At 43.0% G+C, this 13,687-nt stretch overlaps 1 protein-coding gene across 1 annotated transcript; it reads right to left on the bottom strand.

Annotated features, from left to right (window-relative positions):
• Positions 1–454: 454 nt before the first annotated feature.
• On the bottom strand, positions 455–6,442 carry LOC117462858 (angiopoietin-related protein 3-like). The gene is made up of 3 exons (XM_034105203.2): positions 5,867–6,442; positions 5,142–5,252; positions 455–1,913 (listed from the first exon to the last, which is right to left on the bottom strand). Exons 1-3 carry the CDS (start codon positions 6,356–6,358, stop codon positions 1,812–1,814), a joined length of 705 nt encoding a protein of 234 aa, XP_033961094.1. The 5' UTR covers positions 6,359–6,442; the 3' UTR covers positions 455–1,811.
• Between the last annotated feature and the right edge of the window lie 7,245 nt (positions 6,443–13,687).

Raw genomic sequence — 13,687 nt, 5'->3', positions numbered from 1 at the left:
GTGCTTTACAAAAATGAAAGACATTAAGAAAAAGGCATTTTAAACAGTCATTAAAAAGCAACACAATCTACCTGCATTGCAATTACTCTAAACGTGTAATAACGTGCTTTAACCAGTAGGTGGTTTGGGTTAAAAGCATAGGTTAAAAGGCTGTCAAGTTTACAGTGTTAACAAAATAAAATATACTGCTGTTTCCGGTTTAGTTTACGGCGAATATTATTTTGTTATTGTTTTGATATTTGTAACACAAAAGCGATGGAAAAAACCCATAGCAACAAAAAAAAGATGGTCTTAACATGACCCAGTCGTCTAGTAGTTAATAAAAAACAATAATATCAAAACAAAATATTACTACTAACTTTATTGTGAAATTAAAACAGAACGGTAAAAGAATAGTTTCCGGTCTATTCTAAGCCCGATCTCTGTAGATAAATAAATAACTACGACAGATGTGTAATATTTAATGCAGCCAAACCATTTATTACAATGCATTCATGTGATGACTTTCAAAGAGTAAAGCAAGCACTGCTGAATAAAGTATGATTTTCTCTTTTACGAAACCTTTTTTTTCATATGGAATGCAGTTGGAGGTCAACCAATCAAAGAGCTTGAGGACTGATCACGGGGTTTGTCAAGCTCAGCACATGGTGTAGTCCCAAACGATAGCTGAGGATTCTGGGTAGTGTAGTGTCTTCTGCCATCCAAAAACTCCAAAAAAAAATCTTTGTTTCTCCGAATTGAAGGGGGAAAATACAAAAGCATTGTACACAATTCAAACCAATCAATGTTGTGTAATTAATAAGGATAATCTGGTGTTTTTTAGTCGATGAGTAGTGCAGATATCACTGTAAAATCAATCGACAGTAAGGAGAATAGGCTACTTACTTCCGGGTGTAAAATTCTCCGTTATCCAATGGGAATGGACGCTCGTAATACAATACAGGGGACATGATCTTTATCTTTTAAATAACGTTAACTAAAGGGAACAATCTATTTGACACAGCTGAAGCTCTTGCCTTCCTTAAAAACTAATTTAATAAAAATCACAGTTGCATTACACACAATGCAGTGTTTTTTGAGAACACAAATTCGTAACTAATGTAATTTTTACATTCTGACGAAAAATAAAAATAATTATGAATACAAATAAAATAAAAGAAGCCTCCCGTGAGTTACTACAAGCTATAAAGTAGATTTTAAACACGTTTTATAGAATAAAAGCTCACTGCGGGACGTTGTAGAATGCGTGTGTGCACCACGACAAAGGAGCCTCATTCACTTTACATTGGGGTTGTTTGCGTGGTGCCGACACGTAAATGTAACAAAGTTCGTGACTCCACCACGCATTGTGGTGTAAAGGAGTCGTGGTGGAGTCACGCATTCTGGTGAGATCAGGTTGGATGACATAGAGGCCACTGATTCGTTCCCCTCCATTGAACAGGTCACTGCAGTCCAATGGAAGGTCTATTTTAATAAGGCCCACAAGTATAATGTTATAGTTAAAACTGCCCTGCAGAAAGATTAGCTTTACATCTGGAGCAGTGCACTTGTGACCAGACAGTCAGCAGTTCATATCAGCAATAAAAACGTGTGCAGGATAATTGATTGCTCAGTAAAAGCTGAAAATGTGTATCAGGCAGGCAGGTAGGTATGAAATCGGAAGCGAAAAACGTATGGAAATTGTCACATTACAATTCCAAAAATCGATGGACATGGCAAAAGTTTTGGGCCTGCAAAAAATAAAGGATGCCAGATCCTAATATCACTCGACATTTGCAAATGTTTTATTTTCCTTACTCGTCATGCTGTTGTTAAAGTTTGAGGTCAAATAAGGGGTGCAAAGTTGGTGCTTCATTGTTGTAGGTTTCAGGCATCCTCTCAATGGTCTCCTGGGCCAATGTATGGACTGTAAACTGTGGAGAAATAATAAGCAAAAACATTAGCATAAAGACATACTCCTAATGCTGATCATGGTGAAATAATGTGGGTTCCACTTGTAAAGACTTTGGGTTGTTATTCTGCAAAATACGTTTTCTTTAGTGTTTAAGGTTAAAGAGTAACAACATCCATTTTGAGCTGTCAAGACGAAGGAAAGTGCAAATGAGTTATAACACTGAGGCATTGCCTCGGTTGTTAAAAATATGGACAGCTCCTTTATTATATCAGCACCAAATTATATAGTACAGTACCAGGAAAACGTCTTTCTCCAAGCACATTAAATGCAATGCAATGAGGCCCATGCATCAAATGATCTTAGGAAATATTTGGAAAAATGTATTTCACACAGCAACTAGCTGAAAGGCCATGAGATTATAAATGCCTTTCCAATACTAATTAAGGGATTGTATGAAAATGATGGGGCTGGGGGAGTGGCGTATTTAATAATAAAACAAAAAAAAGCTACCTTTCAAGCTACCATTCCTTGAATGCAACACCCTCCAACAAAATATCTCAAAATAATATATTTAATATCCTAACAAAATGACAAATATTGTCCCACTTTAACATGTGCTAACCTTATATTCCATCTAATGAAAATATCAGATTACTCTATAGCCAGATATGTATGACATCCTAAATTACATATTGGAAACGTTTCTCCCACACAGCTTTAAATATGAATGTGATAACTATAAAAAAAAATCTCTTACAATAAATCTCACAACGAAAGAAGGAAAGTGTGAGAAATGTTGAAAAGGCCATCCCAAAAGATATGACTCTAAGCAAAAAGGGGAACTAGACTCTCACCCACTTTAAATGTAATCAATCCAATAAAAAACTGTTATCAGTTGTTATCACTTTTATTTTGAAGCTTCTAATATGACTAACAGGTATGAGACATTGATTCCTCAAAATTCTCACTTACGATATCTCCGCTATTTATTCAGCAAGGACAATGTTGGGACATTCTGGGATTTGAAAAGCTGCCAATTGGGATTGGCTGAATAAACACAAACAACCAAGAACGTTTCTTTCACAGTCGTGCAATAGTAGTAGTAGTAGTAGTAGTAGTAGTAGTAGTAGTAGTAGTAGTAGTAGTAGTAGGCTAGTAGCAGTATTTCAATGATGACCTGACAGGAGGCAAAAGGCTTCCTGAGGGAATGGGGGTTGGGAGGAAGACAATAAAAAGACAGACTCCGGGCACTACAGAACCCAGGAGCCAACACAATGACACAGAGCAGAGATGAGCATAGCAGTTAAACATATAACATCTCTAAAACAATACTGCTGTGGTTCAATCAGTCATTAAAATAATATAGAATATTCATCCATTCAATCATTCATTCATGCAGGAAGTATGATGGCAGTGGCAGGGGTCAGGCCGGGCTAGCCTGGTAGTGGCAGTTTTACCTAAGTTAGCATTAGCATATGTATTTAGCGTACAAACTCCGGGATAAAATCCCTGGATTTTTTTCTCACATGGCTTAGTTTTTCTACCCTTGTTATGATTTTCCCATTGTGTTGAATTATGATGGGTTTAGCACTTTTGCTAGATCATTCTCCAGCGTAGGCAGTGTAGAGCTGGGTCTGGCCGTGCGGTCTGCAGGTTTTAACATGCGGTTCACATTGTGAATTGAAACAAAACTACTTAAGGTTTAAACGTTGCTTAAGCTAAATAAATACATACGTTAGTTTACGTACACACGTTAGCTTACGTACTGTATGTAGCGTACAGGAAATACTATTGGATAAAAGGCCTGTGTATTTTTGCACTTGGCTTCCTTCTTTTCTCCTGTAATTACTATGACGTCGTAGGTTGCCCCCTAATTATTTGTAACCTCCCTACACAACCCAGTCTCATGGCATTTCGTGTTCACCAACACGATTTTTAATCTATTGATTCGTGTTCACCAACACCATTTTCCCCTTTTTTTCGTGTTGCACAGCACGATTTTAAAAGCAATGTATTTCTACTGGTAATGTGTTTCGTGCCTGCAGCACATCTTTTTCTCCGGTCGGGTCTTGGAAGACCGGAAGCTGTGTGGTTCATAAAAACATGTTCTTACTCAATATCAAGCCACAATGATTGCTTTTATTTTAAATCGTATAATTTAGGACTTTTGTTGCCATCTGTGAGGAAAATAAATGGGGCTCAGAGCCTCAGGATACTGAAATCTGTATTTTTTAAATCTTTTTTTCCTTCTAATTTGTTATTCTTTTCAAAATAACACACAATTATCCTTGCTTTTATTTATTGGTTTAATTTCATTATCTTTTGCTTTTTTGGCGTCCCCCTCGCAGCGAGGGTGCAGCGAGGCGTTTGGCTGATGCAGAGCGTAGTGCACGCGCAGGGGTGTACAGTTTAACCAAGTCCTGGATGTAGGAAGGGCCAGATCTATTCGCAGCATGGTACGCAAGTACCAGTGTCTTGAAGTGGATTCTAGCAGTTACTGGAAGCCAGTGAAGGGAGCGGAGGAGCGGAGTGGTGTGGGAAAATGTAGGAAGGTTGAAGACCAGACGAGCAGCTGCATTCTGGATGAGCTGCAGATCAAGCCTGAAGCAACAGAGATCTTCTGTTACTGTCCTTTCTTCTTAGAGGAAGTACAGAAACACGTAACTCTGGATTTGTTTTAATGTCTGAGGTGCAATAAACGACACAGCAGCTTTTTGGCATGATAAAAGTATTATGTTCTGCCTCGCTCATGAGAGTAACAGCTGGCGAAATTACAGACTCGCCTACTGATTTCAAATGTGTGCTCTAAAATGATATTTATAAATGACTATTATCATTATCATAAGCAATACAATAAATGGCAAAGATATGTAGAAAATAAACGTATTTAAGATACGTTCATAAGAAACGTAACATGGGAGAAAATATGTTTCTAGAAGATATGTAGAAAATAAATGTATTTGAGATACGTTCATAACGAACGTAACGTGGGAGAAAATACGTTTCTAGCTAAACGTAATTGAGAATGCAGTTTAGTTCTGCGGGAACGTAATTTTTAGGAGACAGGGTTGTACAATGTGATACAGCTTGCAATAGCCTACTGAGCCAAATAAGAGAAGGGCCTCAAATATATGCTTTAGATGACAACTGATAATAGCCATTTAATAGGCTGATAACAATTAAAAAAGGGTGTCCCTTTAACACCCTCTTCGCCAATAAAACATTTCCAACGGTCCCAAGCAGTTACCTTTTCCTCCAGAGTCTTGAGCTGAATCCTCTGGTGGTTGAGCTGATGGCCCTGCTCCCTCACAGCCGTCAGCAGCTCTGTGATGCTCCGATCCTGGCTGTGGATCACCTCCTGAGCCCGGAAGAAAGGTGGAATCATGGGAGCAGTTATAGAATGGTGCTATTTATTGTTAATATCACATAAAATACTCTCTTCATACATTTGGAGAACAAATGCAAAACAAAGCATGGTTAAGCAAAACAACATGCTACTTAGAAGTGTTGTATCTTAACCCTTGTGTTGTCTTCTGGTCACCTTTTGTCCTTATGTGACTGTTTATAAAGCTTTTAGCATGGAACCATCATAAAAACTTGCTTATACCTTTTCAATCCAACTCATGGAATGTATGGTCAATAGACCACGTTTACACCTCATTTACACATACATAAAGTTTTGAGGTAAACAATTGCACATTTTTGGAATTATTCTGACAATAGTTTGGATAAAAGGGGCATATCTTGATGGATTATAAGAGACTTATATGTCCAAGTTTATTTAGGAATCTGTTTGGAAGCTATTTCAGGTGCTTTAATGAAAGTACATAATAACCAGATTGTATAAAGTTAGATTTAGAATTAGAAAAACCTTTAACCATGTCAAATGTGACCCGAGAACAGCAGAAAGATCTTACAGAAATATTTCCACTGCACCAGAAAGAAAAAGCCTTTCCAGCAGCGGTGGCTCACCCTGAGGCTGTTGATCTCTGCCACTTGTTCTCCTGTCAGCAGGCCGTGCAACAGGCTGCTCAGCCTCTCTTCCAGTCCCTCCACCTTGTCCTGCAGCCGGCTCTTCTCCTGCAGGATGTTGTCCACTTTGGAGTTGATCTCAACAGACAGGCCCTTGATCTCATCGTTGTTGGCTTTCAGCACCACCGTAGTTTTCTTCAGTTCCTCTTCTTCCTCTTGAATTTCATTGGCAAGCACTGAGAGCTGGTAAAACGAGCGGTCAAAGATGTAGATCTTTTGGAGGATGTCGTTTATCTGTCCTTTTGTCTCCTGAACAAACTCCCGCAGGCTCTGACCCAGCTGGAGGAGGCCTTTTGCCAGGAGACGCACATCGTCCAGAGCGGCAAAGCGGGAGCGGGTCTCCACCGGGGCCTCGGGCTCCTCTGAGCCACAGAGGGCTGGGACAGAGGCAGCCGCCAGGACCAACAATACGTGAATAGATGTAATTCTCATGTTGTGTGTCGTCGTGGTGGCGAAATGTGTGTCGTGATGTTAGGCGGACAAATGGCAGCCCTCTCTCTCACAGTGAGGATCCTGGGCTTTATACACTGTCTGGAATGTGGTAAATGATTAACTCTGATCAATATCTGCATGGATGATTCAGTTTCCTCCGGATATCAAAAGTTCAAATTTCATCAACGGAACATTGAACTTAAATGATTTGACAACTTTGAATGTTGTCAAATGTATCAAGCAGTACTGTAGTTTTCCTGCAATGTTCAACCTAGCTCTCATTTATTTTCTTAAAAGGGACTGTTTAGATGTTTTAAAGAGGAATTGTAATGGGTACTTATTTATGGTTGGTGTATTTGCTACAGTAGATGGCAGACTTTACAAAGTTTGATAAGTAAATAGTACTGCTGTCGACGGAGGCAGATATTCAAGCAAGCACAAATCTATTTCAGTGACGCCATATAAGGAACATCTTCAAAGCTTTAATTCGCTGTGAGACATCTTTTTGTGACAGAAAACTGAGAACAGTGAGTGCTCTCTTGAAAGCCGCCAGACTACATTGAAGAAAACTGTAATTTGAACTCACAGAACACGGGGGTTGCAGGCCTAAACTCGTTAGTTTGTGTCTTTGTGTAACTTTGGGTGTTTCTGATTCACCAAAGACCCAAAATAACCAATGTTTGCTTCTCCAAACTGAGGACATGCCTCTCACATCTACTGAAGGTTATACAGTTATTAATGTTATACACATAAATATAGTACCTCATACATGTGTCAGTGTTTTCAACTGACCTGTAGTGACTTTTCCTGTGGTCACAGCTGTTCTCTGTTATTGTTGTATGGCTAGTTCATCATTCAAAGGAATCTGACAAAATGTACATAAAGAAATTATTTATTTATTTACAAGCTCATGGTTTTGCAATGTTGAAAGTTATTTTATACACTGTAGGTGCTGTGCAGATATGGATTGTTTGCATAGACTGTAGCCTATAGGAGAAGTGTACAGTCACCTTGACCTACCTTGTTAGTTTGGGACTACTATTTTGGAAAAACTGAGGGCACTCAAAACGTTACACAGTGTTAGTGACGTTAGTATGAGGTATAATTATTATAATCAATAATAAGTGAATATTTAAGGTAGAGAACAAACTCATAAGGAAAATGTCTACAGAGGTAACAAATAAAGTGAGTTGAGGGGTCATTATATACAATCTGATTTGTATTGGCAACCGGAGGAGCTGCATCCTGCTTGCCATTAGAAAGAATGCAGCTTTAAGCCACGTTGACAGTTGCTTTACTTTTGAGACTTGGAAGTTGTTTGTATCGTAAACACAAAGACAAAACTGCAACCTGATTCAACATGTAATTATTGCTTTACCTCTCTGCAGTTAAAACACCATCACCTGCATAAAGGTTGCAACTTTCATCATGACTCACAAGCAGTGGGAGTATGAGGAGATATATTACTGCCAATCCTCACAGGGTGATGACCCATGTCTTACTCTGTTAAATGTTAACTACCCATATTAGGGTTTGGGTCGCATGAGCCCCGACAGTGTGTACACAGTAAACACAGCCCGCAACCCTGACTTCAGCACGGGGCCTGTTCTCGGCAAGGGACATTTGTTGTGGCCAACATTCATGAATCATTTGACAAAGCAGCCCCAGCGGAGCTTCTAAGAGTAAGGGACGTACAGTGGAGGGGCCATGGGGGCGCAACGGGAAGTGTGTGATGAACAGGAGAGGCCAGGGATCAAAATGTACCGGGGTTGAAGGTGGAACATTGTGCTCATAAATACATATTTACGTCATTCATCATTTAATTGTATAGAGATAGATGGGAAGAGGCCTAGAGTCATGATTAAAAAGTTATGTATCCACTGCTTTCCTCCCCATCTAGCCTATCCTGCTCAGTAAAAGTTGTAAAGATGGTCAATGGGCTTAAAAAAAAAATCTCCTATGAATAGGCAACAGTTTGTTTGCCTCCAGTTTGTTTGAGGGAACTGTGTTGCATCACTTTTTGTTACTCTAAACCAGAGGTCTCCAACGCGTCAATAAGAAGCTCGCCAAGCAAATCCAAAATGTAAAAATACACACAAAAAAAGGACATCAATTAAAAGAATCTACCCTATGCATAAACGAAACCTCAATCATAGTGAACTCTCTCCTTACTATAACTCTATATCTATCTAACACCCCTCCTCCCCCCACCCCCCACAATGAATATTGACCAATCAAGTTCTTGCTTGATTTGCGGGACCAGCGATGCTGTCGGGAAGAAAAGAAATGTGGAGCGGCACCTCAAGCTTTGCCGAACTGCATTGTGGTTCCGTTGCGTCGCTTTGCCTCCGTTGCTCGCTTCGAAAGTTGAGAAAAGTTAAACTTTTCAAAGGTCATAGAAATGGAAGAACAAAATCACATGTTCCCAACCTTCAGCCAGTTTGTTAAATTTCTCTGACGTGAAGCCAAAATAGCTTGCAACCCAATAACATTTCTCCATGCTCTAAAATCAAGCGAAAGCGAAAAAAGCAAGATTTTAAGGAACAGAAGTCATGCAGCAAATGTATTGACTACAGAGACAGATGAAAGAGCAGATACCACAAACTATCCTTTCTGTGAGAAGGCAAGACAAGATCTGCACAAATGTTACAAATTCATGAATGAGACAATCTCTGAGAGAGTCAAGTTTGTTCAAGAGAAGAAGTTGTGCTTTGGCTGTTGAAATCTGGCCATCACTCAAAGGAATGTAAAAACAGAAAGATGTGCGAAACATGCGAGAAAGGACATCCAACTTGTTTCCAGGACAATCGCACCAGAGAAGAAAGAATGTCAACAAAACATGAGGGGAAAGCATAATGGAACGGCCACAAAGTAAAGCGGCAAGCACACCACGTGAGGCAACATCCAATACAGTCCTCCAGAATGTTAAAGACCCCCATACATCCACAATGTTTCCAGTGTGGGTGTCAGCCACAAATGAGCCACAGAGTGAAATACTTGTGTATGCACTCCTCGATACACAGAGTGACGTTATCCTCGAAGAAACAGCAAAGGCTCTTCGCACAAAGAACGAAGCAGTGCAGCTAAAGCTCTCCACAATGGCTTCAAGAAACACAGTTGTGTCATGCAGGAAGCTAACTAGTCTTCAAGTGCGGATTCTACTCGGACAGGATAATACCTCTGCCAGTAGGGATGAGTATCGAGAACCGGTACTAAGTCAGTACCGGTGGCCGATTGGACGGTATCGGTATACCGTTAAGCCGCTGGACAAACGGTGCTGCTATCGGTGCGGCTATCGGTATATGAATTAAAACAATTCTGGTTGGTTGGGAACCCTCATCCCATGTGACGTATCCGGTTTGAGTACCACTCTGATTGGCCACTGTGAATGCCACTTGTCATCTCCCCTAACAGCGCTCTTATTATTGTGAGACTCCCGGGGGCAGACGCAACATCTTGCAAGAAACAGCGTCTCAAGGCTTCTTAACATTTAACAACCCATTAATGATGCATGCACACTTAACGGGAAGAAACTCAGCTAAGAGACCATATTAACCATTTTACCTACACGGAACAGAAGTCCAACACCAAGAGTCTAAATCAACACTTAGCGAAACGGGCTAACAGGACTAACGACTAATTTAGCACATAATTGGCAAAAGCGATATTTTCTACGTCATGTTATCTGCACAAACGACATATCACATGAAAGCTGAGATTCCACAGTTCTATTTCGTATATGGCTTCGCCCTCTAAGGCTATCGCTATTGGGTTATCCCTCTGTGCCCCCGCGCAGCACTGAAACACTTGTAGTCCACGCCCACCCGCTAGGTGGGCCCCACCCTCGGGCCTCCTTCCGGTATAAATAGGAAGGTGGCCCGGCAATCTGCTCCCTCTTTTCTTCAGCAACCAGCAGTACTGAAGCACGAGAAGAATCATGAGCAGCAATGATCGTATCCGCATGTGTCCTTCGTGCAATACAGGATATATCATGAGCTATGATTTACACCCGATATGCGCATCCTGCCTGGGGCCAGAGCACGCGGACGCGGCTCTCAGCCAGCAGATCGCATGTTCTCACTGTGTGCATCTCCCATCATCCGACAGGAAGCAAAGGGCGGACGCTCTAGCTGCTGCGGGTGAGGAGGATGACTGGCCCATCCAGAACAGGGACGACAACCTGTTTCTGGAGGGAGACGGGGTAGGAGTCGGACGACTCCTACCCCGTCTCCCTCCATGGCTCGCCATGCGGCTCTCCCCTTCCCCCTTTTCCCCGGACGGGGGAGACAGGGTCGGAGCGAGAGTCAGAGGTGGTGGCCGAGCACGTGGTCCCCTTCTCCGTGTCCACGGCGCTACCGGCTTTGGGTGGCATTATGCTGGAGCTGCCGGAGATAATCGGCAAAGCAGCAGCATGCAGAGGCCTCCCCGTTCCCCGAGGACGGGAGAGGGTGGCTCTGGAAGACATGGCCGGAGTATTTTCCCGGGTTCAGACGGGCAGGAGTGACCCGATCGCCCATTAGGCGTTACCAGGAAGGGGCAGCGGCGAACCCGAGGACCTTAAGGGCTCCGGTGGCCACCTTTGTTCCCTTCACTAAGGTGGAGGGGTTCACGGACGAGGTTTTTCCAACCACACCCGCTCTGGAACTGAGCTTAATGGCGTTTTTCGGGGTTAGACAGGCCAACTTGGTCGCCGGACGGCGCCCTATGTTGGCCACCCCCAAAGACCAGTATGTCGCCGCCAGGCTGACCGGGCGCACCAGTGTGCGTTCCAGGCGTCAGCAGCAGCGAACAACATTGCGTTGCTGACCAACTCGGTGGTGACGTTGGTCGAACGGTCCACCACCGTAGCTCCAGAGGAGGCAGAGGAGATTGCTAAGGCGGCCAGCACGGCACTCACGCTGTGCGCAGCCGTGGCAGTCTCCCAGGCTAGAATCACGGCCTGGATGACTCAGATCTAGCGCCACCTTTGGTTGCAGCAGGCAGCGGTGACAGAGCCAGCCAGCAAGGTTCTGCTGGACGCTCCGATCAGCTCGGACGGCTGTTCGGACCCCAGTTCCTGGCCATGGTCGAGTCCATGAAGGCGGCATCGGAGCAAGCGGAGGACATCCGCCAGCACGTCAGCTGGCTCCAGCCAGCGGTGAAGCCGCAACGGCTCCAGCGGCAGCAGCAGCAGCCAACCCAGCCACAGCGGCAAACGGACAGAAACGCACAGCAGCAACAGCCGAGGCGTCAGACTCGCCCGTCAGCGGCGGCGGGGGCACCGTCCCGCGCCTCCAGGGCACCGTCCCGCGCCTCCGGCCCCCCACCAGAGAGGGGGAGTAAGAAGGGAGTGAGGTACTCCCGTTCGGCGTCTGCTCCACGAGAGCCGCCGAAGAAACAAAGCCGGCCTTGACGGTTTGGGGGGGAGTGTGAAGGAAATAAAAAAAGATTATTTCCCAACATGTGGTCTGAGTCATCAGTTACAAATGTATTTCACATATCCTCCACCCTGGGTGAACCAGCTGCCTATGACCTATCGGTTAATAGCCAGCAGAGTTCGTTACAAAAGCCTGCACTATTTAATCTATCGATTAATAAGTGGCAGAGCACAGTAACTACACCAGCTGCCTCCAATCTGTTGATTAGTAGGCAGCAGGAGTCGCTGCAGAGGACTAACCCCCTAAACGCACCAGGAGCGTCTGCGCCGCGTTACGGCCGCGCCGCGGCGGTCGTAAGGATCGCAGCCACTCTAGTCAATGGGTGCTATTCCACCACATGCGCCGCGTTACGGCTCAGGCGCGTCCCAGAAGCGGCTAGGCGTAGCGCTTCTCTAACATTAGGATGAATTCTATTTTTGCCACGGCGCAGCCGTAAGGTAAGGTCGGGCAAGCAGCCCCCCCTCGCAGGAAGTGGAAAGGTGAGCATCCGGGCCAGGCGCATCCCGCATATATACTAATTTAGCAGACCCCCCTCCTTCATCACAACACCTCCACTACGATGCGCACAATGGACGACGAGGTGTTCATAATGGAAGTGGAGAAACACACAATTTTATACGATGTAACCAATGCTTTTTACAAGGACAACATCAGAAAGGACAAGGCCTGGTATTTAGTCGCTGCAGTTTGTGGAGTGGAAGGTAAAAACTACATATTAATGTTTTAAAGTTAATTAATACTTGTAGGTACAGTACAGAGCCATTCAGTAGTTTAACATATTGTGTTGTGTCGTTAAAAAACTGTTCAGTAAACTTGCATTTCACAATAAAGTAAGATCTTATTTCCTATATCAAGATTATAATATTATTATATTATTATTATTTTGTATTTATATTTTTATAAATATTGGTTTTTTAACTATACTTCCCTGGGAATTTCGCCCAGGGATCAATACAGTTGTGTTTAACTCTTTATAATGATATTATATTTTTGTATTCTAATTTGTTTTTATTCATGTGTTATAACAACTACCCAAAATACTCTCAATAATGTTTAAATACAGTATGCTGTGGTGGAAAATCTTGCATTTATAGTCAGATAAATTGTGAGGACAGACAAGAATAATTTGGCAGTCATTTGTCAGACAAAACCATTTATTATAAATTGTATTACATACACAGTAGCGCATTCTAGGCGATAGCTGAATGCTAGGCTGACCAATGAGTCCCTGGAAGCCAAGTATCTGAAGGGTAAAAAAAGCAAAGAAAAATATGTGAAATCATGTTATTAATCTGAATCTATTCTTTGTTTCAGTCGACATTTGCAAGGCACGATGGAAGTCACTCCGGGATGCTTTTGTTCAAAACAGGAAGAAATCTCTCCCAAGTGGATCTGCAGGCGGCACGCAAAAGGGCTTGAAGTATTAAGACCTAATGTCCTTCCTTTTGCCTTTTTGTAATTTGTGATGATGTATTGCAAAGGGTATGAAAGACTTTATTTTAAATTACATAAATATGTTCCTATTGCATAAATGAATCCCCAGAAAAAAGGTTTTAATTGTTTTGATGTTGTTTCTTTTCATATAGTTCAAAAAGCAGCTTGAGCAATCCTTCCCCTGTAGAAGACATGGAGAGAGCATCTACACCCCTGTCATTGGAAACAGAGGAACATGCCAGGACAGCATGTGGATCTCCAGCCCCACCACCTACAGCCCCACCACCTCTGGTACCCACAACCTCTGCAGAGAGGCAAAGGCCCTCTAGGTCCCGTAGCCCCAGGGATCCCATTTCCACACCAGCAGCGGCCCAGCGTTCCACACGGGACACAAGGAGGAGGCCACAGAGCACAGACCTTGGAGAGCAGCTGATGTCTCTACTGCAGGAACCTCCAACTGCACCACACATGCCAGACT

Source organism: Pseudochaenichthys georgianus, chromosome 17 (assembly GCF_902827115.2).
Source record: "Pseudochaenichthys georgianus chromosome 17, fPseGeo1.2, whole genome shotgun sequence".
In the NCBI taxonomy this organism is placed as follows: Eukaryota; Metazoa; Chordata; class Actinopteri; order Perciformes; family Channichthyidae; genus Pseudochaenichthys; species Pseudochaenichthys georgianus.
This window is presented reverse-complemented; position numbering and strand designations above follow the sequence as displayed.

Bases quoted from the DNA above. Each gene is read 5' to 3' on its own strand.
- LOC117462858 (XM_034105203.2), bottom strand. From the start codon at position 6,358: ATGAGAATTACATCTATTCACGTATTGTTGGTCCTGGCGGCTGCCTCT. The intron at 5,253-5,866 runs GTGAGCCACCGC...TTCCGGGCTCAG, and splicing joins CAGAGATCAACAGCCTCAGG to GAGGTGATCCACAGCCAGGA. The intron at 1,914-5,141 runs GTAACTGCTTGG...ATTTCTCCACAG, and splicing joins TCAAGACTCTGGAGGAAAAG to TTTACAGTCCATACATTGGC.